Source organism: Tachypleus tridentatus, chromosome 8 (genome assembly GCF_004210375.1).
Source record: "Tachypleus tridentatus isolate NWPU-2018 chromosome 8, ASM421037v1, whole genome shotgun sequence".
In the NCBI taxonomy this organism is placed as follows: domain Eukaryota; kingdom Metazoa; phylum Arthropoda; class Merostomata; order Xiphosura; family Limulidae; genus Tachypleus; species Tachypleus tridentatus.
The window spans coordinates 96,916,731-96,939,513 of NC_134832.1; the positions used below are offsets into that span (position 1 = coordinate 96,916,731).

General features: G+C 35.9%; 1 protein-coding gene across 2 annotated transcripts in view; it reads left to right on the forward strand.

The window, feature by feature from the left end:
- Positions 1-15,719: 15,719 nt before the first annotated feature.
- LOC143223001 (potassium channel subfamily K member 1-like) overlaps positions 15,720-22,783 on the forward strand; it is a 29,567-nt gene continuing 22,503 nt past the window's right edge. Inside the window, exons 1-2 of one of the 2 annotated variants that reach the window (XM_076450337.1) lie at positions 15,728-16,247; positions 20,568-20,708. In XM_076450337.1, coding sequence (XP_076306452.1) covers positions 16,136-16,247; positions 20,568-20,708 — 253 coding nt within the window. In that variant the 5' untranslated portion in view covers positions 15,728-16,135. Of the gene's footprint in view, positions 16,248-20,567; positions 20,709-22,783 lie in introns of both variants that reach the window. The other variant, XM_076450338.1, reaches the window with a different exon arrangement.

Below are 22,783 nucleotides of genomic sequence, written 5' to 3' on the forward strand. Positions count from 1 at the left end.
AATTCTAAACGTCTAGTGCATGGTAGCAAGCTTGATTTCTATTTCTTAAATATATATTTATTGGAGAGAAGATGTTGATCATGTACGTTGTATCTATTGAGATCCCGCAATAAATCATTTTTATGCCAATTTTTATTAAAATAATTTAGTGTGTTATGCAAGAGTCTATCGGATACTGTTTCTATGTTTTTATGTTTGCATATTTGTGCATAAGTGTAGATGAAGTATTATAAGCTGAGGTTACGATTAAATTTTGTATTTTTTGTAGTAGCTTTTGTGTTACGTTTAACCAGGCTGGAGATGCGTGTTCTATAATGGGTCTAATGTCTGTTTCATAGATTTTTATTATATTATCAGATAATGTAACATGATTTTTATCTGACAGACTTCTTGCATAATTTCCTCTTTTCCATATTCTAATCAGGATATTGTTTGTATGCTGTATCCACGTTAATTTGGTATCATAAGTTAATCCTAAAAATTTAGCAGAAGTAGCAGTCTGTAAAAGTGATCCGTTCATGTATAACTTTGGTGGATCTTTTTTTAGTTTATTTAATCTGGTGAATAGTATTACGTGATTTTCCGGAATATTTATTTTTATTCTGTATTTCTGGCAGTATTCTTCTAAGTTATTTAGGACTGGTTGGAGATTTGTTGCTGCTATTGAAGGAGTGGGGGCACTTTTCCAGACCGCTACATCGTCAGCAAATTGTGATGTTAAAGCTAAGTTTAGGTCCGACAGTGGCATATTACTCACATACATGATAAATAAGATAGGGCTAACTACCCCTCCCTGCGGAACTCATGACCCAGGTGAAAAAGACTCTCAGTAAGCCCCATTCACATCTACTTTACAAGTTCTATTGTTCAGAAAGTTAGAGAGTCAGCGAATAATTCCCTGGGGTAAATCCAATTCCGTTAACCATTGGCGTAATTCGTTATGCCACACCGTGTCAAATGCTTTCTCTATGTCGAGAAAGCAAGCTACAGTGCATTCGTTCTTGTTAAAACTGTCTATAATTGTTTCTGTTAATCTGATTAGGTGGTCTGCAGTTTGTCTATATTTCCTAAAGCCGTTTTGAATTTAGGGTAATTTTGAATTTGCTTCTAAGTTTATAGATAGTCGGTTACTAATTATTTTTTCTAAAATTTTGCCGATGCAACTGGTTAAACTTATTAGGCGGTAATTATTTGGTTTATTTGCGGGCTTTTCTTCTTTCTGGAACATTAAAATTACTGCTACCTTCCAAGAAACAGAGATATATCCAGCTGAAAACGATAAGTTAAATAGAGCTTTTAGGTGTTCATATAGTTTCTGAGTACCATTTTTTAGGAAAATGGCTTATATTCCATTTTCTCCAGGTGCTTTGTTTTTGATGGCTATTAATACTTTTCTTACTGTTATTTCTTTTATCAGTTGATGAATGCTCCAGTCTGTTATTTTATCTGGTTTTATTGATATGTTTACTGGAAATTTTGGCATGTATATGGTTTTGTTCTGTTCAATGAATTTATTGGCTTCATTATAGAAGTATCTGTTCATGTCTGACTCATGGTGTGTTTTGAACGTGTTTTCCAGGTGGTCTTTAAATTTCTCTGCTTTCTCTAAATTTGTGTAAGCTGTTTTGCCATGTGATTCAAGTGGTGAGTACTCTATGTTTGTTTTTCCTGTGTTGGTATATTTTTTTAAGTGTGTCCAGAATTCTTTTGGATCTGGTTTATGGTTTTATTGAGAGCAGGTGTCACAAATGTCCTGTTTTTGTTGTCGGATTTTATTTCTCGGCCTGGCATGGCCTAGCGCGTTAAGGCGTGCGCTTCATAATCTGAGGGTCGCGGGTTCGCGCCCGAGTCGCGCCAAACATGCTCGCCCTCTCAGCCGTGGGGGCGTTATAATGTGATGGTCAATCCAACTATTCGTTGGTAGAAGAGTAGCCCAAGAGTTAGCGGTGGGTGGTGATGACTAGCTGCCTTCCCTCTAATCTTACACTGCTAAATTAGGGACGGCTAGCACAGATAGCCCTCAGTAGCTTTGTGCGAAATTCAAAAACAAACAATTTTATTTCTTATAGTATTTATTTGTGTTTTTAGTGTCGGATTTCGATTTTGTATGTATTGTCTGCGTGGCTTTCTTCTTTCTTTTATTAGGTGTATTATTTCTTGATGTGGTTGCCATATGTGTGTTGTTGTGGAGTGTTTTTTATTTCGGTATTGAACTGTTGGCTGTATGTTTTAGGCACTCAGAAATCATATGACTATACACATCTATATCTGATGGGTCCGCGACAAAGTTTAGTACTTCAGTTGGTAAAATTTGGTTTATGATTGATTGAAATTGTGGCCAATTAGCTTTCTTGTAATTTAATTTATCTTTTACTTTGATTTTATTTAAATTAGAGTGAGATTGAACATACACCAGACTGAAAGGTGGTTCCTATCCATATCGTGACCAACTGAGAAGTTTACGAATTTGCGACACATCATACACACACAGTCATAAGTCCAGTATTTTACTGGTGTCATGTGCGTACGAGATATGTGTCGGTGTTGCATCACTTAACAGAATAATATTAGTTGCGGTTAGAAATTTATAAAGTATTTTCCCATTAGAGTTTGTAATCTACAGTTGAAGGTGATGTGTTTACTATTTAAATCTCCCATAACTGCTATATTGGGGTTGTGGTTATATCTGGAGTGTAACAGATTGGCATCTAATACTTTGCTAGGCGAGCAGTAAATGCCCGCCACTGCAATTTCAGTGTTATTTTGATTTCTTACATCTATTACCACTGGTTCATTTGAGGAAGGTATTCTTATTTCCTGAACAATAAGTTCAGTTTTATACAGTAATAAATTTCCTCTGTTTGAATCTCTCTTATCCTTTATATCCTGTCTGATAATAGAATATCCTTTTATTTTAAATCTATGGTAGTTATAGAGGCTTGTTTCACTAATTACAAAGACATCTGGTTTTATGGTGTTGGTTATATCTCATGTTTCTTGGAAGCAATAGCACCCTGGGTATTGCTGCGTAGTACTGTGAATTTATTTATGATTGATAGAGTTTACGATATATGTTAAGGTCTGTGGTAGGTATTTTTGGATGTTTTTCATAAGTATTTTAATGACTATGTTTTTTTTACCCGAGGTTATATTTTCCGCTTTTAATTCTGCTCGAATGACAACTAAAAATTTGCCCTGGTGGCCATATGTATTGCAAACTTGGGGGGAAGGAACGGGTTGCTACCCAGTCTCATATATATGTTCAAAATAGTTAACATTAATCTTAATCATCATAACGATGTTGGAAGTCCAATGTTGTCCTTGAAACTACCTCCTTCGTCGCTGATCGTACTCAGTTTGGTTATCATTAATAGGTTAGTATTTGACCATACACACTTACCATATTTTCAGACTTTCTGTATATGGGATGCTAATATCATTTTAAAAAAGACTAAATGTGTAGGCGTCCAATGTAGTTACACTGGGGATTTTGAAGATATACTGTGATTCCACTGCTTCAATTATGTTTGTTATGAAAACAGTTCCTGATTTATCGGTGTGATTGAGGGTTTGTGAACTTTCAGTTTGTAAGTCTTTGTCAGCTCAAATCATTGTTTATTACACTCTAAACAATATAGAAGTATGTCCATCATTGTTTATTACCCTTTAAACGATATAACATTATGTCCATCATTGTTTATTACCCTCTAAACAATATAAAAGTATATCTATCATTGTTTGTTACCCTCTAAACCAGTGGTTCCTAACCTTTTTTATGCCCCGCACCCATAATAAATTTTAATATGTTCTCACACCCCTCACATTAATTATTTATTTAAGAATAAAGGTGAAGGTGGCCAAAACATTTTTTATAACTAGTTTTTAATGATATATAAACAAAAACGAAACATTTGGAAAAGAAACAATATTACAACAAACCAAAAGTTGCATAAACCCTTAATCCATGCATGAAATGAAATTTCTTTGAATTTGAAATGTTCATAAGCCAAATTTAAATTTAATGACTCTTTTTGTTCCTGTTTATTTCTTACGAGTTTTTCAAAGCGTGGCACTTTGTTGTTGATAGCAATCCGCAAATCTGCCTGTGCACCCAAGCGATTTCTAGATTTTGTCTTCATTGACAAAAGGGTACTAAATTCAAACTCGCATAAGTATGTCGTGGCGAATGGGATGAATGTAGAGGGCGTGCTTAGATGCTGTGTGTTTTTCATATAGAAAAGCCACTAAGGGCTATCTGCTCAACCCACCGAGGGTAATCGAACCCCTGATTTTAGCGTTGTACATCCGGAGACATACCGCTGTACTAGCGGGGGGCCTTACATGCTGGATATATTTATTTTAATAAATATAAAGATGTTCCTTTGTATTGGTTTATTTTAAGCTTGGGTTGTTGAATAAGTAAGGCGTCTCTAATTTTGCGTGATAACTGCCACGACTTCTATATTGGAGAAACAAGTAGAAAAATGGAAACCATACAAAAAAAGAAAAGAAAAGAGAGACCACCTTCACACGTTTTTTGAACACTGCAAATCAAATAAACATAACATAACCATAGGAAACACCCAAGTAGTAACTAAAGAAACAAACATAAACGTAAAATTATAGACACCTTACTTATTCAACAACTCAAGCTCAAAATAAACCAATACAAAGGAACACCTTTTTACCAAATTAATAAATATATCCAACATCTAAGCATGCCCTCTATATCCCTACACTCAATTACACAACAGCCTTCAAACATGTGGTCAGCTAGCGGTCAGTAACCCTTTCTTTCTTTGTGAACCAGACGATGACCGAAGAAGGTCGAAACGTTGTTCCCTCCTCTACAGGAGGCCCGGCATGGCCGAGGTGTTTAGGCATTCGACTCGTAATCTGAGGGTCGCGGGTTCGCATCCCCGTAGAATGAACATGCAATCGGGCTATTAGTTCGACATTAAAAGTTTATTCCCTGAATACCAGTAATGGAGGCTCAAGCGAGCAAAGAAGTCTATAGAAACATACGTGGGTTCAAGGCCACACGACGGGGATGCGAACCCGCGACCCTCAGATTACGAGTCGAACGCCTTAACCCACCTGGCTATGCCGGGCCATACTGAGTTGTGAAGGCTCACACATTGCTAAACTAAACAACAGAAAATAATTCACGTTTTTATTTTTACTTCATTTATTTTTGTAACTACTAGAGTTAGCAATACGTCTGTTTTGTTTATTAGCGGAAAAATATATATTTACTGTTATTAGTTTTATGTTTCAGTGGGTTCTGTATTTGGCTTATTTGCATTTCTGTATTAGCTCAATAAATTTTTGGGAAAAAAAAATCGTTAAAGCATTGGACTTCTAATTGGAAGAATAAGTTACTTACAAGTCACGTGGGAACTTAGGGCAGAAGATAGATAGTACTATACGTAGGCTCCGCCTTTACACCGGATCATCGTTAAATTGCAATATCACGTATTTATGCTTTAGTGCCATCTATTGGTGTGAGTCAGTAATAATTAGTAATGGATTCATGATGGGGAAGTTGAAGTTTAATTCTGAAGATGAAGAAGGTTGATAAAAACATTTTATTTACAAGGTTCAAACATTTCGGAATAACTCATCTTCAGAAAAATTTGTATATCGTGCTATGAAGTTGATTATTACTAAAATTATAGTATAATAACATAATCATTAGTTTATTGTTAAAAAAAGCTGTAAATGGACGGATAAAAAAATGTTTGTATATATATATTACACAACAGCTGCGTTAAGTGTGCAAATGTAGAACAGTTTCTGATCTAAAGATTTTCTTGAGTCGTGAATGATCTGGCGGTCTTAATTTTCCCTAATTACCTCATTTCCTTTTATGGGTTCGCAATCCTTACCAATTAAAAAGCAACTCTCTTCCCTAATAAAAAACTTTTATCCTCAAATTCAGGTTACAATAATATACAGACCTAGCGTCCGCGTTAAACACTTACTTCGATACAAAGTACCTAAACTTCTACTTTCATGGCTCGTGTATACGTGTAGTGACTGTAAGGTTACGTACATTTGCTATACGAAACGACACTTGAAAATGAAGCTCTGTGAACATTTATGAGTATCAAACAAAACCAACTGTCCACAACTTAATCTATCATCATCACAGGGTCTTCAAGCCTTGACGTCAGCATTAAATAAAGTCTACTGATAGCTAAAGACCGCCAAACCTTTAACGATTCATAAATTTTCACACTTAATTTGGCTGTGTAATATAATCACAGCAAAGTGTTTCGACAGCATTTTCTGTGCTAGTGAAATTGTTTGTTTTCGAATTTCGCGCATTTACTGCTTTTCTTAACAAATAAATAAACTAATGGTAATGCTATTATAAATTTTGTAATAATGATTATCATAGCACGAATTTTAAATTTTACTGAAGATGAGATAGATTATTCCGAAACGTTCGAACGTAATGATAATTAACTCTGAAGAAAAAATGTTATGCATCAATGGTCCTTAGATGACCGAACACACACAGGAACATCAACAAATCCTTTATCAAACGAATCGTTCATCTGAGATAAATTATAGTACAAAACAAAGAGTGTAACTAAGCCACCAATATCGAAATAAACCCAACTTATATTCACCCCGTAATCGAATATGGGTGCCGCCAAGACGCCTATAACATGTCCAGCAGAACAAGCTTCAGCTTGCAGAAAACAGAAATCTAAAATTAGCCATAAGGTTTCCAGAATATACATTTACTAATTAATTACAAAAAAACATGCATCATGCAAATAATCAATGAAATATTAGCATCTCTAACTTTTAATTATTATAGAAAAGCATTTGTTTTGTTTGTTTTTCGAATGTCGCGCAAAACAACACGAGGGCTATCTGTGCTAGCCGTCCCTAATTTAGCAGTGTAAGGCTAGAGGGAAGGCAGCTAGTTATCACCACCCACCGCCAACTCTTGGGCTACTCTTTTACCAACGAATAGTGGGATTGACTGTCACAGTATAACGCTCCCACGGCTGAAAGGGCGAGTATGTTTGGGGTGACGGAGATTCGAACCCACGACCCTCAGATTACGAGTCGAACGCCTTAAACCACTTGGCCATGATAGAAAAGCAGAAACAAGAAATCCTTTAACAGCAATCCTGCATACTGTAACAAGTCCCGCACATAAAATAATTTTCCTATTCAATAAGTATTTAACACTCTGAAACAGCACTCGTAAGAACCAGTTTTCTTTAACTCCAAGTGCTGTAGAATTTGTTGTTGGCGGAAACGGGAGTGCCCCCCCCAAAAAAAAAAACACTTTCACAGGACAGGCGTCGATTTATTCTACCTGTCCTATACCAAAGCTGAAATATTAAAACAATTTTAATGATTCCGGCCTTGAAGTTGGATTTACAGATCGCCATCACTAGGTGACCCTGATCACGGGGTTTTTGTTGCATATTTGTTGTCTTGTTTCTTTTCTTTTCTTCCGAACGTCATCGGCCTTGATCTCCTCTCAGCGTCCTGGCTCTCCAAACATTTACCCAGTTTTCTTAATATCCGCCATAGTGAAACCTGTAATCATTCTTTTAAAATGTATCAAACCATGAACTGAGCAAACAATTTATTGCGAGCGTGACGAAGGGGCTATCAATATCTCTGAACATTCTCGTGTGGGAAAAGTTTCATTTCTTTAAAAAATAAATCCCGTCACGATATTTTTTTAAGCAAAAGAAATAAAAAGAACGAGAGAAAGAAAGGAAAGTAAATGTGGCATAGGAATGGTACGTGTGGTTTTTGGTGTATCAAGTGAACACATTCAAGCAAGATGTATCTAGAAGTTATAGTTTAACCATTGGCTAGATACAGACGGTCTCTACTGGGATGAAAACAGACACACTGATTTTACTAGGGAAGGGGGGAAGAAATATCTTCACTTTAAAATAATAACTAATCCAAGATAACACATAACAGATACGTTAAATGCTCTTGTAATTAATTCACAGGGTGGATCAAATAGCTAAAAGAAGTGTTAATAATGTCTTAATAACTTGATGTCGGATAAATTACAAAATCAAAATACTAATTCGTTACTTGCTTTTCTGAACCCACTATTCATTAATCTTGTCTTGTTATTGACCCTTGCTTGGTGCATTTCCCAACTTGTTACTTAATACGGAACAAGAGTAAATCTTGTATCTCAGAACAGCTGGTATGAGTAATGACACTTTTATTAATAAACATAGAACAACGTTTCGACCTTCCGAGGTCATCCATATTAGATTATTCTTATTGTTAGAACAGTCACATCCAATAGTCCATACTACATTATTCTTATTGTTAGAACAGTCACATCCAATAGTCCATACTACATTATTCTTATTGTTAGAACAGTCACATCCAATAGTCCATACTATATTATTCTTATTGTTAAAACAGTCACATCCAATAGTCCATACTATATTATTCTTATTGTTAGAACAGTCACATCCAATAGTCCATACTACATTATTCTTATTGTTAGAACAGTCACATGCAATATTCCATACCACATTATTCTTATTGTTAGAACAGTCACATCCAATGTTCCATACCACATTATTCTTATTGTTAGAACAGTCACATCCAATATTCCATACTACATTATTCTTTTTGTTAGAATAGTCACATGCAATATTCCATATCACATTTTAATTATTCTTATTGTTAGAACAGTCACATCCAATATTCCATACTACATTATTCTTTTTGTTAGAACAGTCACATCCAATATTCCATATAACATTATTCTTATTGTTAGAACAGTCACATCCAATAGTCCATACTACGTTATTCTTATTGTTAGAACAGTCACATGCAATATTCCATATCACATTATAATTATTCTTATTGTTAGAACAGTCACATCCAATATTCCATACTACATTATTCTTATTGTTAGAACAGTCACATCCAATATTCCATACTACATTATTCTTATTGTTAGAACAGTCACATCCAATAGTCCATACTACATTATTCTTATTGTTAGAACAGTCACATCCAATATTTCATACTACATCATTCTTATTGTTAAAACAGTCACATCCAATATTCCATACTACATTATTCTTATTGTTAGAACAGTCACATCCAATTGTCCATACTACATTATTCTTATTGTTAGAACAGTCACATCCAATTGTCCATACTACATTATTCTTTTTGTTAGAACAGTCACATCCAATTGTCCATACTACATTATTCTTATTGTTAGGGCAGTCATTTTTCTTAACCTGAAGGTGACCTAGGAAGGTCGAAAAGTTGTTCTCTTCTTATCAGTAAAAGTAATAATACCCATACCAGCCGAGATACATTTTTATTTCAGGTTGGTTTCTGGTCATCAAGAAAATTAAATCCTTGTCGCTCATGTCAAAAAAAAAAAAAAAAGGGCAACTGTTTTAGGACCAATGGGCTTTAAGCCTATAGACATGTCACCGTATCAGAACATAATGATTGTGATGGCATATTATGATAAAGATCGTACACTGGAAAAGTAATACAGGTAAACGTGATACTTTTAATATATTCAGTGACAACCTCACATAAATAAGAAAATAGGTAATTTGAAATTTGATGAAAGTCATTAAAATATTAAAAATGTATAAGATATTTAAATACATTCTATTTTAGTGAAACATTTTAATTTTGGGTTTCAAGTAGTTAACTTCCTTGAGAAAGTGGACTGAAGTTCTGAAAGAGTTTGTTTTTATGAATGGTTCTTTTGATTAACTGTTAATATGTGAATTGTACTTATATAATAGTTTTCGGCATTAAGCTTAAACATATCAAATATATACTCTTCAAAAAAAAAAACGCAAAAGGGATATTTTTTTTTATTTTAAAGAGAAATATATGTAATAACGTTACAAGCTCAGAGTATGTGATGTTACACGTGTTAAGGCACTGATTGTCAGACCAAAATGACAATAAAAGTTGTGCACATTGAAAACGGAGGAAAACATCGGATTTTTCGCCAAAACGCATGCGTGTCCAATAAATTTGTTTGAGAGATCTGCATGTTCTGCAAGTGCAACATGTGCAAAATCCCTATAAAAGTGACGGGTTCTCGGTTTCCATAGCTCAGTGTTAAGCCACCGACACGCAATACAGTTACGCCAAGACTGACTGAAGCACAACGCAACAACGCCATTGGTCGCTTGGAAGCAGGCGAATCTCGATCAGATGTTGCCAGAGCTGTGAATGTCCACCCAAGCACCATCACAAGGCTATGGAATCGTCACCAACAACATGGATCAACTCGTGACCGTCCACGATCTGGCAGACCTCGTGTGACCACGCCCGCACAAGATCGCTACATCCGGTTACGTCACCTTCGGGATAGGACCACCACTGCGACGTATACTGCCTCAACCATACCAGGGCTGCGTAGGATTTCCGATCAGACCGTACGCAACCGTCTACGAGATGCAGCAATCCGACCTCGACGTCCAGTCAGAGGCGTCATCCTCACCCAGTAACATCGTCAAGCACGGCTGCAGTGGACTCGGGCACATCGGGTATGGCCTCATCGACGATGGAGGCATGTTTGGTTCAGCGATGAATCACGTTTCATGCTTCGTAGGCAGGATGGAAGGACCCGTGTTTACCGTCGCCGAGGTGAACGTTTTGCAGCAAACTGTGTGCAGGATGTTGACAGATATGGTGGTAGCTGCGTCATGATGTGGACTGCCATCGCCTACAATGCCAGAACAGACCTTTTGCACATTCGAGGGAATCTTACGGCTCAACGATACGTCGACGAGATTCTTAGGCCTCATGTGCAACCCATCATGGTGAACGTCAATGACGTTTTTTCAACATGACAACGCCCGTCCTCACACAGCCCGACTCACCACTGTCTTCTTGAGACACCACAACATCAACCTTCTTCCCTGGCCCTCCAGATCACCAGAGTTAAACCCCATCGAACATCTTTGGGACGAGTTGCACCGACGTCTGCGACGGCGACAACCTCAACCGTAGACTCTACCTCAGCTTGCAGCAGCTTTGCAGACTGAGTGGACAGCCATTCCACAGGATGTGATTCGTCATCTCATCGCTTCCATGGGCAGGAGATGCCAAGCAGTTATTGATGCTCACGGGGGGCATACTCGTTATTGATGTTGAGTGACGTTAAACTTCACCTAGTGAGCGTGGACTTCGCCTTTGCAGACTTTGGATGTTCAGCAGTAAATGTGCAAAGTTACACACATGTCATACAGAACTACCCGGAATAAACTTGTTAACAATTTGTCTCATATTTTGCCTTTTGGGTTTCTTTTTTTGAAGAGTATATATATAGCATATTTCAATATCATTCGTATTTAGTTTGGTTTGTTTGGAGTCGTTATAAAGGTACAATCAATCCCACTATTCGTTGGTAAAAGAGTAGCCCAAGAGTTGACGGTGGGTGGTGATGACCAGCTGCCTTTCATCTAGTCTTACACTGTTAAATTAGGGACGGCTAGCGCAGATAGCTCTCCTGTAGCTTTACATGAAATTCAAGAAACAAACTTTATACGATATCAAAGATATGCTTACTTCATTAACATTAATTAATTCATGATCAGTGATGTCGAGAAAACCCACTTGTAGAAAAATATATATGCAAAAACGGCTCGTTTGGGTAAAATATTTTTTCAACCCAAACGAGCCGTTTTTGCATATATAATTAATTCATGGTCTTACTTATAATTTATCTCGGACAAGTGTCCGATTTAATATGTTACACACGTCACGTATTATTTCAAATAACTGGAAATTTTAATTATTTGAACTAAGAACAAAGCTACACAATGGGCTATCTATGTTCTGCCCCCCACGGGTATCGAAACCCGGTTTTTAGCGTTGTAAACCTGCAGACGTACCGCTGAGCCACTGGGGGTCTGGAAATTTTAATTTTAATTTGAAAATTAACATTAATTTAATCTTAATATGTAATAAATTTATTATATTTGTCCAGAAGATTGAAACATAATTTTCTTCTTTAACACAATGGCATGGCCAAGCGCGTAAGGCGTGCGACTCGTAATCCGAGGGTCGCGGGTTCGCGCCCGCGTCGCGCTAAACATGCTCGCCCTCCCAGCCGTGGTGGTGTATAATGTGACGGTCAATCCCACTATTCGTTGGTAAAAGAGTAGCCCAAGAGTTGGCGGTGGGTGGTGATGACTAGCTGCCTTCCCTCTAGTCTTACACTGCTAAATTAGGGACGGCTAGCACAGATAGCCCTCGAGTAGCTTTGTGCGAAATTCCAAAAAAAACAAACAAACAAATCTTTAACACAAATATATTTTGATATACAAACAAACAAAAATAGATTTTATAATAACGGTTGTTACTAATAGTTAATACAAATGCTGGTTTATATACAAGAATTTTGCAAACTTGCAGCCAATACTAATTTTTTATATCCGGTCTAGAACTGAATATTTTATCGAAGATTCAGGTCCGTGACGAGGAAATAAATTTTGAGTTGATATTACCAAATACCTCACTTAAGCTAGCTAGGTTGATTGGTCTCAAATCCTTACAAGCTGACTTTTTCCAGCAAAGATATTTAATGTCCTTGTAGAAATAATAAACTCCGAAGTTAATTCACTGAAGTTGAACAGTTTATATGTTAGGAGTTTACAAACGTTCCTGGTCAAATTCTGTGATTTTCGGATTAATAGGCTTTAATCACAATTGTAGCTTCCGGTGCCTATGGTACAATGACTGTAGCTGTCCAATAATATTGATGTCTCTCCGCTTTTTATACGAATCACGCGAGTTTGTTGATAATTCAACAGTGTTATAGCGCGTTCTCGTGAAACAAGTATTGTTTATTCTTACTATGAATAATCTTCTGCACATTTCGAGAACAGGCGGGACTTGTGCAATATACAGTCACGAATATATGTCACATGTAAAAAAACAACAAAAAACTATTCTGAAATAAGCGTACGTATTAAAATAAACGTATAACGACTGATCAGTTACAATATTGATAAATAAAACTGTGTTAGTACTAGCAATAATTAGTAAACGTGTGGTTATGACATGCTTCCACTTCAAGAATAATTCTTACTAGCCGATTACCCGTGGCGCCAAACTCACTTGAGGTGCTTGTAAGGATGACAGCGCATGGTGGCTATGTTCGATTTGCAGCCTTGTATAGTAATCTCTGCTGAAATATGTTTTTTTTTTCTTGTCCAAAGACAAAAGATATTTACTTAGCTACGTGCAATGGCGACGCGCTAACCAGTAGTAATAACGCTATGCATCGCTTTGTAAGTCTGTAATTTGAAAACGCGTGTGGCGTATTCATGACGTCATATCTGCACCCCGTGTATTTTAAACAAGTAGCAACGCTCCGAGAACATAATTACAAGTTGTTGTTTTCTTTGTTGTTTTTTCATTTCTGGCCACATATGACAGTTTTTCGCTGGAATACTGGCTAGATACTTGAAAAACTGATAATTTAGATCTGTTTCTGACGATTTTCATCACTTTATAACTCCGTAAACGTCGTATCTGTGTGTAACTCTACACCGTAGTTGTACTCCACTACCAGCAACAAATTCAGCTGCCCAGCCTTTCTTTCTCTATATTCGAATGGAGAAAAATAAAGTCTCTGTGACGGGAAACGAAGGCAAAACAGGAAATTGTTATCGTTACCCCTATCGCAAATCTACACAGGATAAAAGTTTCATGAAGTTGGGGGTTGCACGTTGCGTATTAAAAAAGGTTTTTTTTCCATTATCGTACGTATAAGCAAGAGTTTCGTTACTCTGTGATTAATATCAGTATTTTCATCGTAAGACATGTAATAGCGAAGTTTTGAGTTTATTTTGACATAACAATAACATACTTTTGGTTGTAATCTATATTCGTTTTTAACAACTAGATTACTACAACAAAGATAATTATCTTCTATTACATTTTCACCGTGTATAAAAGCAGAGTAAATCTAGTTTTTATAACTCGTATGTCAGGTTTAGAAGCGAGGCTAACTAATATAGCAAAAACAAAATCGTATTTATCGTAATTAGGCCTGGCATAGTCATAAGTATTAAAAATAAATTTTATTAATCTCATCTGAACGAAATCAAGGTAACTTCCATTTTTATAACTTTGACCATTTCGAAGTATGACAGTACTTTAGTATGTTCAAGCAGTAAGACGCTTGTACACCTAGCCACAACGACTTTCACAGAATTACATGTAAATATATATAAAACTATATCTGGATAATTTCTTTTTTAATAGTAATGTATAAGGTATAAAGTAAAATATTTTAAACCGAAATAAAAGGACTGTGCATAAGACAATGTGGTCTGTGTGAACAGCTTACATTGAATCACTTGAGAAATTATTAATAAAACTAAAAGAAAAGAAGTAATTGGCTGCTTGGAACGTTGAAGGAGTCGTTGCTTGAGGTTCTTCCTTATCTGGATTTGGAAAATAATAGTTGAGAAAATATAACTGTCTACAAAGTAATAACTAGTAGTATGAATATCCATGCGTTATTAGCTTTTACCATTGTCTCGATAAGCTTTAAATTATCTGTCACGTGCAGCATACGAATTGACGTCAACAGCGGCTTTGATGAGCCGCTAAACATGTTCACAGGGCGCCTTGTTTTTACGAACTGTACGAAAGTGTGCTATATTTATGATACGGATTAAAGGCTTTGAAAAGCAACAAAAATATATTTTAATATTTTTTTCTTCTTTAATTTTATTTTATCGTCAACGTTAAATCAAGGTTGAATCTACTTACAAGTTTAATTATTTTTTTCTTACAAACAACTTGTGGTACATTTGCAGTTCTCGAACTAGAACTTGCGATCATGTTTTACTTCACTGCCGTGTTTTAGTGATTGTAATACGAAACACACTTCGAAATAAGAACAATATCATCTCATGTCATCTAATGAGTTACATTCCCTGACATCGATCTAACTAGTCTGGTGACAACTGCTGTTACTCAAAACTACCATTCCAGCTTTTCCTGACGTGAGTTTTATTATCTAACATAAACTTCATAATGCATTTTATGAAATCGCAAAATAATCCGTGAGTGCAGAATGTTGTTGGACAGCCACAACTCTGTTTTTCCAACGGTATATAAAGATGAATACAATATATTACAGGTTCTTGTGTTTAATTTCCGCGTAAAGCTCCTAGAGGGATAATTACATTAGCTACCCCCAATTTTGAAGTGACAGAGAAAGAGAGAGAGAGAAGGCAGCTACTCAGTACCAGTCACTGCAAAATCTTTATCTACTATTGTGAAGCCGAATAGTGGAAATTGACCGTCAGTTTTATAATATATCTATAGCTCCAAAGTACAGAGTGCGACTTATTTTTGGCTGTAACGGAACACGGACCATGGAACATCAGATCTAAAATCCGGCACGTTATCTACTGGACAATGTTTAACCCAAGTTGGTATGCACTTACTAGCTTGTAACTTAAAATATATATTTTTCATGATAATATATCTTCCACTGCATAAACAGAGTTACGTAGAAAATTTCAAATAATAAAAATTTGGTTAAAAAGGCATCTCTCTTCTAATGTCTGATAACATTTATCAAATGTACTATGTACTACGTTTGATAAGCAATGAATTAGCGTGCAGAGCTGTTAGTCGATGACGTATGTATAAATAATTTGAGGATACAAAGTATGTATTAATACGAATTTACAACGATATAAAAGCGAATAAAGTGGTTAAGCTTTATTTTAAAGAAAAACACATATTAAGCCAGTCTTATTTAACAATAGAAATAAGATGTATCATTCTCCTTGAGGGGGCTTTCAACGTCACGTGCTGTCCTACATCTCTAAGATTGGTAGGTACCTAAACCGAGATACACGACCTTTTTGTTACGTTAGAGCCGCGCAACACTTGGAGACATAAAATGATGAAGCATAGGTAGGGAGAACAAGACTGGTTGAACAGAAATATATCACGTTGTTAAAAAAGTTATGGAAAGAGGAACCGAAAATCAGCCTCTCCTGCAGATAACAGCTCCTCAGTTGAAGCAGTGTTGCTGGGTGAGGAGAAGTAACTTCTTGCTTTTGGAACAACTGTGCTCTACCTAAGTTTTTTAATGATAGGAGCATATATATTTTGGTGGTTAGAATATCCTATTGAAATGGAAATCCGAGATCAGTTACAGTCGTTAAAGAAAGAGTTCTTGAAAGGCTTCCCGTGTGTTTCAGGTAAGAGAAGCACATTTGTAATTGTGATTCTTAAAAAGAAACTCCATAGTCAGGGATCCTTACAGTGAGAGTACATCCTTATGAGATACACCCTTGTGCAAATTAATTGAAACAAGATGGAAAATTACGATTTTTTCAATTTTTTGCGTTTTATTTCTGAGAATCAAAAAATTACTCACAAATTGATACATGATATGACCGTCTTCATTTTTCAGAAGATCATTAATTCGCTTTGGCATCGAGTCCACGAGTTGACTGCTATCTTTATTAATTTTTGGATCGCGGTACCATACCTCAATTATGGCCTCAGTTAGCTTATCTTTCGTAGTACAGTCTTTTCCCCAAAGTCTTTCTTTACAAATCGCCCAAAGATTTTCAATAGGATTTAAGTCCGGAGAGTTTCCAGGCCGGACCAGCACCTTTATTCGCGTTGTAGTCATAAAATTCTTCACAAGTTTCAATGTGTGGCAAGGAGCCAGATCTTGCTGAAAAATGCCAGATCCATCTGGAAATCTCTTTTTCAATTCTGGAACGACTCTTCTCTGCAAAACTTCGATGTACCACAGTAGTGGTCCTCGCATCATACCTTCTACGATATGTAAGCCTCCGACGCCATAGTAGCTGTAAAAGCTCTAAAACATCTTCTTCAAGGGATGTTTTACGAACTGATTGATGTGAGATTCTCGAAGTTTCTCACCTGGAGATCTGCAAACATGCAGACTTCTTTGACCCTGTACGAAGAAATGAGTCTCGTCACTGAATAACACCTTCCTTCATTGTTCTTGCGTCTAGTTCTTGAATTTCAGACCCCATTGATACAGTTTTTTCTTCATTGAGTTGGTAAGAAGTTGTTTTTTGACTGGTCTCCTTGCCCTTCTAACGCAATTTTCGAATGACGTAATATTACTCAAAATTTCGTCATATATCCCAAAATTAGATCGTCCGTACTGCAAAACACAGCTAATGACGCCATCTTTGTGACAAAATGACTATTAAAGAAAATCAGCGGGTCCAGCGAGCCTACACCGGCCGCCATGCTGAAAATATTGTAAAATGATCATTTGTTTCAATTAATTTGCACAATGGTGTAGAAAGTTTATGTGACATCACATTTTTACAGAGGCATGCCAGAGGGCGAATAATTAAAAAAACATAACACTAAAAGAAGATTACCCCAACACATAAGGTGTGATGACCATCTGCGATGTGGGGGTGGATGGTTTGTTAAGTGGTTTGCTCATTAGTCATCATAGGGTGTTGTTGGCTGTCAAATTGTGTCATGTCATTGAAAATGGCTACTAGAGTTCTTAATATGGTATTAATTGTTGCGTTATTATTATAAGCAGCTTTCTCTTCAATAACAATAGCAAACACCTCTCCAGTGGTTTAACAGTAAGTCGAAAGACTTATAACACTAAAAACCACGTCTTGATTATCATGCTAAACACACCACAGATAGTTCAATGTGTAACTTAGTGCTTAAATAAAAATAATTAAAAAAAAAAGGTTTTCATACATTACATTAATATCTTAGATTTTACAATTTGAATATTTGAGAGGACACTTCATGAATATTCATATACTAGTTTAACTTACATTTTACACAAAGATATCTTTTTCATATCAACATGATTAATTCAAACTCCTGATAAAGAAGATAAGTTTGCTTTGAATTTCGCGCGAAGCTACACGAGGGCTATCTACGCTAGCCGTCCTAATGTATTATAGTAGTGTAAGACTAGAGGAAAGGCAACTAGTCATCATTACTCACCGCCAACTCTTTTACCAACGAAATAGTGGGATTGAACGTCACTTTTTAACGCCCCCACGGCTGAAAAGACAATCATGTTTGGTATTACGAGTCGAGTACCTTAACCCACCTAGTCATGCCGGGCCAGGAATATAAGCGTAAAAAAAACTGTCGAAGAAGGGAATAGAGTTTATCAATGTTTTTATTGTGATTTGGTTTTAATTCTTGTTTCGTTATTTGTAACAGCAGGATTTCTATTTCACTTGTAAATTCATAATATTTAATACTCTTGCTTGTTTACTTTATGTGTCGGCCTGCCATGGCCAAGCGCGTGACTTGTAATCCGAGGGTCGCGGGTTCGCGCCCGCGTCGCGCCAAACATGCTCGCCCTCCTAGCCGTGGGGGTGTATAATGTTACGGTCAATTCCACTATTCGTTGGTAAAAGAGTAGCCCAAGAGTTGGCGGTGGGTGGTGATGACTAGCTGCCTTTCCTCTAGTCTTACACTGCTGAATTAGGGACGGCTAGCGCAGATAGCCCTCGAGTAGCTTTGTGCGAAATTCCAAAAACCTAAAACCAATTTACTTTATGTTATACCTGCATAAAGTATATAGAAATTGTTGCATATCTGTTCATCGACATTTTAAGTGCCATTTATTTGAATGAGCTAGGTTGAAAAGGTTTTTACGTACTCCATGATATGTTTATTATTTACATTATTTCTGTTTATATGTGTATTTGTATCGAAATATCAAAATCGGATACTCGCAGATCAATCAAGTGAACTGAAGAAATCTTGAAGCGATACTTTGATCCCTCGAGGCACTAGCCCCGTTGACGTGATCAAGTAAATAGGTAGTAGGTAAAAAAGTTGCTGGTTTAGAAATATTAGAATTGTTACACCGGATATATATATATATGCACATAATAAATCATAACCTTGAGTGTTTGGTTTGTTGCTTAGGGACTCCATAGGGAGGTATTTTGGTGTGTAAATTATTTCTAATCGTTGTCGACTCCTAGTATCAAGTACTACTGTATATAGAATAAAGAATACACTCTTCATATTTTAAAATGACAAAACTTTATTATTTTACAGTGGAACTTATCTGATGTATTTTACACTGGAATTTGTCTAATGTATGTTACAGTGGAACTTATTTGATGTACTTTATAGTAGAACGCATTTGATGCATTAGAAAATAAATAATTTACACCTCAGGGGAAAGGAGATAATCACATCTCAAAGAGTAGCATGAATGAGTTAGGGTTATCTCCTCTTCATTGGTTATTTGGAATCATATCTAATGTAAAAAAAAACAAAAAACAATTTGTTAAGAGACGCTTTACTTGAAACTTTGTCTGAATGTTTGTTACAAGAATAATCCTTCTAACTTCCTTCAACCCGATCAACTACTGAAGTGACAACTACACTAAACCTTGTTGTGAATAAAGGTTTGTTGTCGTTTTTTTTTGTTTGCTTGTATTTGCTTATTCTTAGGCTTAATTTCTACTCTGAAAAATACATCTGAAGTCTTTTTTTTCCGGATATTTCAGTACTATCTGTTTGATATTATACCTGAATACCACACTGGGATATTACAAGCACTGGAAGAAAAATTATTCGAGATTCTAAACAAGTTTTCTATTTCTATGGATGTGGCATAGCCTGGTAGTGCTCAGCAAGCAATTTGTAAATCACGAGTTCTAACCCCATCAACAAACACTCTTTCCCTTTTAGACGTGAGGGTATTATAGTGTTATCTTCAATCCCACTTTTCACTGGTAAAAGAGTGTATTCCCATAGTTGGCGGTGGGTGGTGTTTAGTGGCTGTCTTCCTTAAAAATTAGGGATGGCTAGCGCAGACAGCAATCAAGTAACTTAACGCCCCCCGCTAGTACAGCGCTATGTCTTCGGAATTACAACGCTAAAATCAGGGGTTCGATTCCCCTCGGTGGGCTCACCAGATAGCCCGATGTGGCCTTGCTATAAAAAAAATACACACAGTCACTTCAAGTACAATTTTAAATATACTTGAGAAAAAATCAGCACATAATCTAATGGGTTAAATAGTTCTTTCCACATCGCTCTTCTAAAAAAAAAAATTTCGTTCTAGATAATTGAATTTTATGACGAAAAAACAAAACTTCAATTTTCGTTAACTTGATTAGCTATAAGACTTTATACATGTGACGTCACACACCTTTGCGAAAAATAATAATATCGTCATAATAAAGTAATATATAGAATTGATACACATACGATAATTTGATAATTATCGAATTTTCTTGAGGAAAACATATACTACATTCCTATTGATACACTACTGATAATGGATCATCAGATATATTATTTCACAGAATATCAATGTGTAACGCTTGCCTCTCAGCTTATCTGTCTCTTAGACAACAGAAAACTTACCAGTCAGTTATTAATATGATATTCATTTTTATTGCATACAATGAACATTTCTGTATGATAGTCAAGTTTAAGCACGTACTAAAGAACTTTAGACTGGTATTATGTATTTATCAGGAGTACAGAATTTGATATTTTTTCTTTTTAAACAGATAACGGTTTGGAGGATTTTATTGAAAAGATAATCCTAGCTAACAACAGGGGCGTCTCCGCTGCTAATAATGTTGAAAAGGAACCAAACTGGAGTTTTGGACAATCTTTGTTCTTCTCTGGAACTGTAATAACGACGATAGGTTGGTTCTAAACATCTGATACTTACACCAAAACTTGTTTATATCATCGTTAATATGATTTTGGTACGGAATTATAAGTGTAAGCTTCATAAGTTATTGTTTCTCTAACTGCATCATATTTACATACACACATATTCATCCTGAAACATCTAAGCGATATAAAGTCAAATTTATGCTTTACGTCACACTGCGAGCAAACACAACAATGCAATAAAACAAATTGGCCTAACCCACATTAAATCAATTTATTCATTCGCTGTAAAACTGAATTAATTCATCACTCACCACATTACAATGTAACTTAGCGATGATTCTGTAAATCCCAGTGGCGGCGCCAGGATATTTTCGTTGAGGGGGCTATGGGGTTGAGGTAAACTGTGGGGGGCTTCCCAAAATGCCATCAATAAGAAGTATACATGGTAAATTATAATAATGTAAATACCAAAGTACATTTCAGAAAGGTGTGTTATTTTAAACTGCGTTTTCAATGCAGTTTTCATTGGAAACTCATACTCTGATTAAAATTCATTATTACAAATTAGAAATAATCTGTTTATGAAAATATGCGTATATGTAAAAGAGGAAGTGTTTTCCATATTTTATGAATATATGTAGGTAATAATATTGAGGGGCTTGGTTTATTTTGGGGGGCTCAATACCCCTCAAGTCCCCCCTTGGCACCGCCACAGGTAAATCCAGTTTCACAGCATGTGAATACAATGATGCCAAATTTCTTTATTGTGCAGTGTTTTGGAGGTACCGCCTACTGTTTAGCCAAAGTAGGATTTTGACCCTTTTCTTATCGCTCAGTTATTTTTGGATGAATTTCAGATACATCAACTCAAGGTCCTGATACTGTAATCATTGTTGTTTAACTTGACCTTCGGAAGTAAGCTACTAATACAGCAATGTAATATAGATATTAAAATATTGTTACCATTGTACACATTATCAAGTAGGTTACGTGGGATTAGAAACTGCGATACGTTCAAGGATGATAAAGTCCAGAAAATATGGAAGTGGCAGTGACTCAACATGACACTGACACACTATTCTGAGCTAATCTATGTGAAATGAACTCTTGTACGATAGTGACTGGATGTAAGGGAAGAGGGTATTTCTTATTTCTATTGATCATATTTTTTCTCATTCGTCACCGATGTGGCATGCTCTCAATAATAAAATTTAACTGTCTCAGTTAAACAGATAAAAAATGAACTCATACATCTGCATTCCAATAGTATCAGGAGTGATGTGGTAGTCAAATTTGTCTGATATAACGTAAGGCCATGGCCCTGGTCGCTAGGTGTTTCTATTGTAATTATTCAGTCCAGCGTTAACTAGTCAGGTTATAATAGTAATCATTTTTTAAAAGCGATCTACTTACTTCCGAATATGGAAAAACGCAGGTTGTTTTGAAAGTCATTTTAAAGTAGATCCTACATTTTAGATAATTTAACTTTGCAAAGGTACAAACACTGAACTTTTCACATCCATACCACCACGAACAAGAATATTTGTATCTGCTAGACATGGTTTGAGTTCTGACAATTCTGAAAGTTTTAGAAAACTTCACGAGGCTCTTGAACCATAACTAGGTAAATCTCATGAATGAAAATGTTAAAAAACGTGTTTTAGAGAATACTCAGGATAAAATAAAACTTTTGCGATTTTTTATTTTGCGGAGGAGTTCGAGTCTCGCTAAGTGGGTATTTGGGTATTGATGTTAAATACCCAGGAGGGTTAGGTACATTAGACCTCTTCCTCCCTCCCGAACGTTGATAGCGTCTGTCATTCAGGGATTTGTTTTATAATAGCTTTGGGCCAGAGTAAAAGTATAACACCGTACTCAGGCCCATTTCAGGGACAGTCCATGCATGGACGCACAAGAAAAGTTTTTTTTTCCTTTAATTATTTCTTCCTTTTTTTTATTTTAATACATTTTCTGTATTTTTTTCCTTTTGATTTTTTTTTGTATTTTTCATATATATATATTTTGTATTTTTCTCCTTTTTCTTCTTATGTTGCTTTTCTCCATGGAGAAAATGCTACTACTACTAATAGTAAGAATAAAA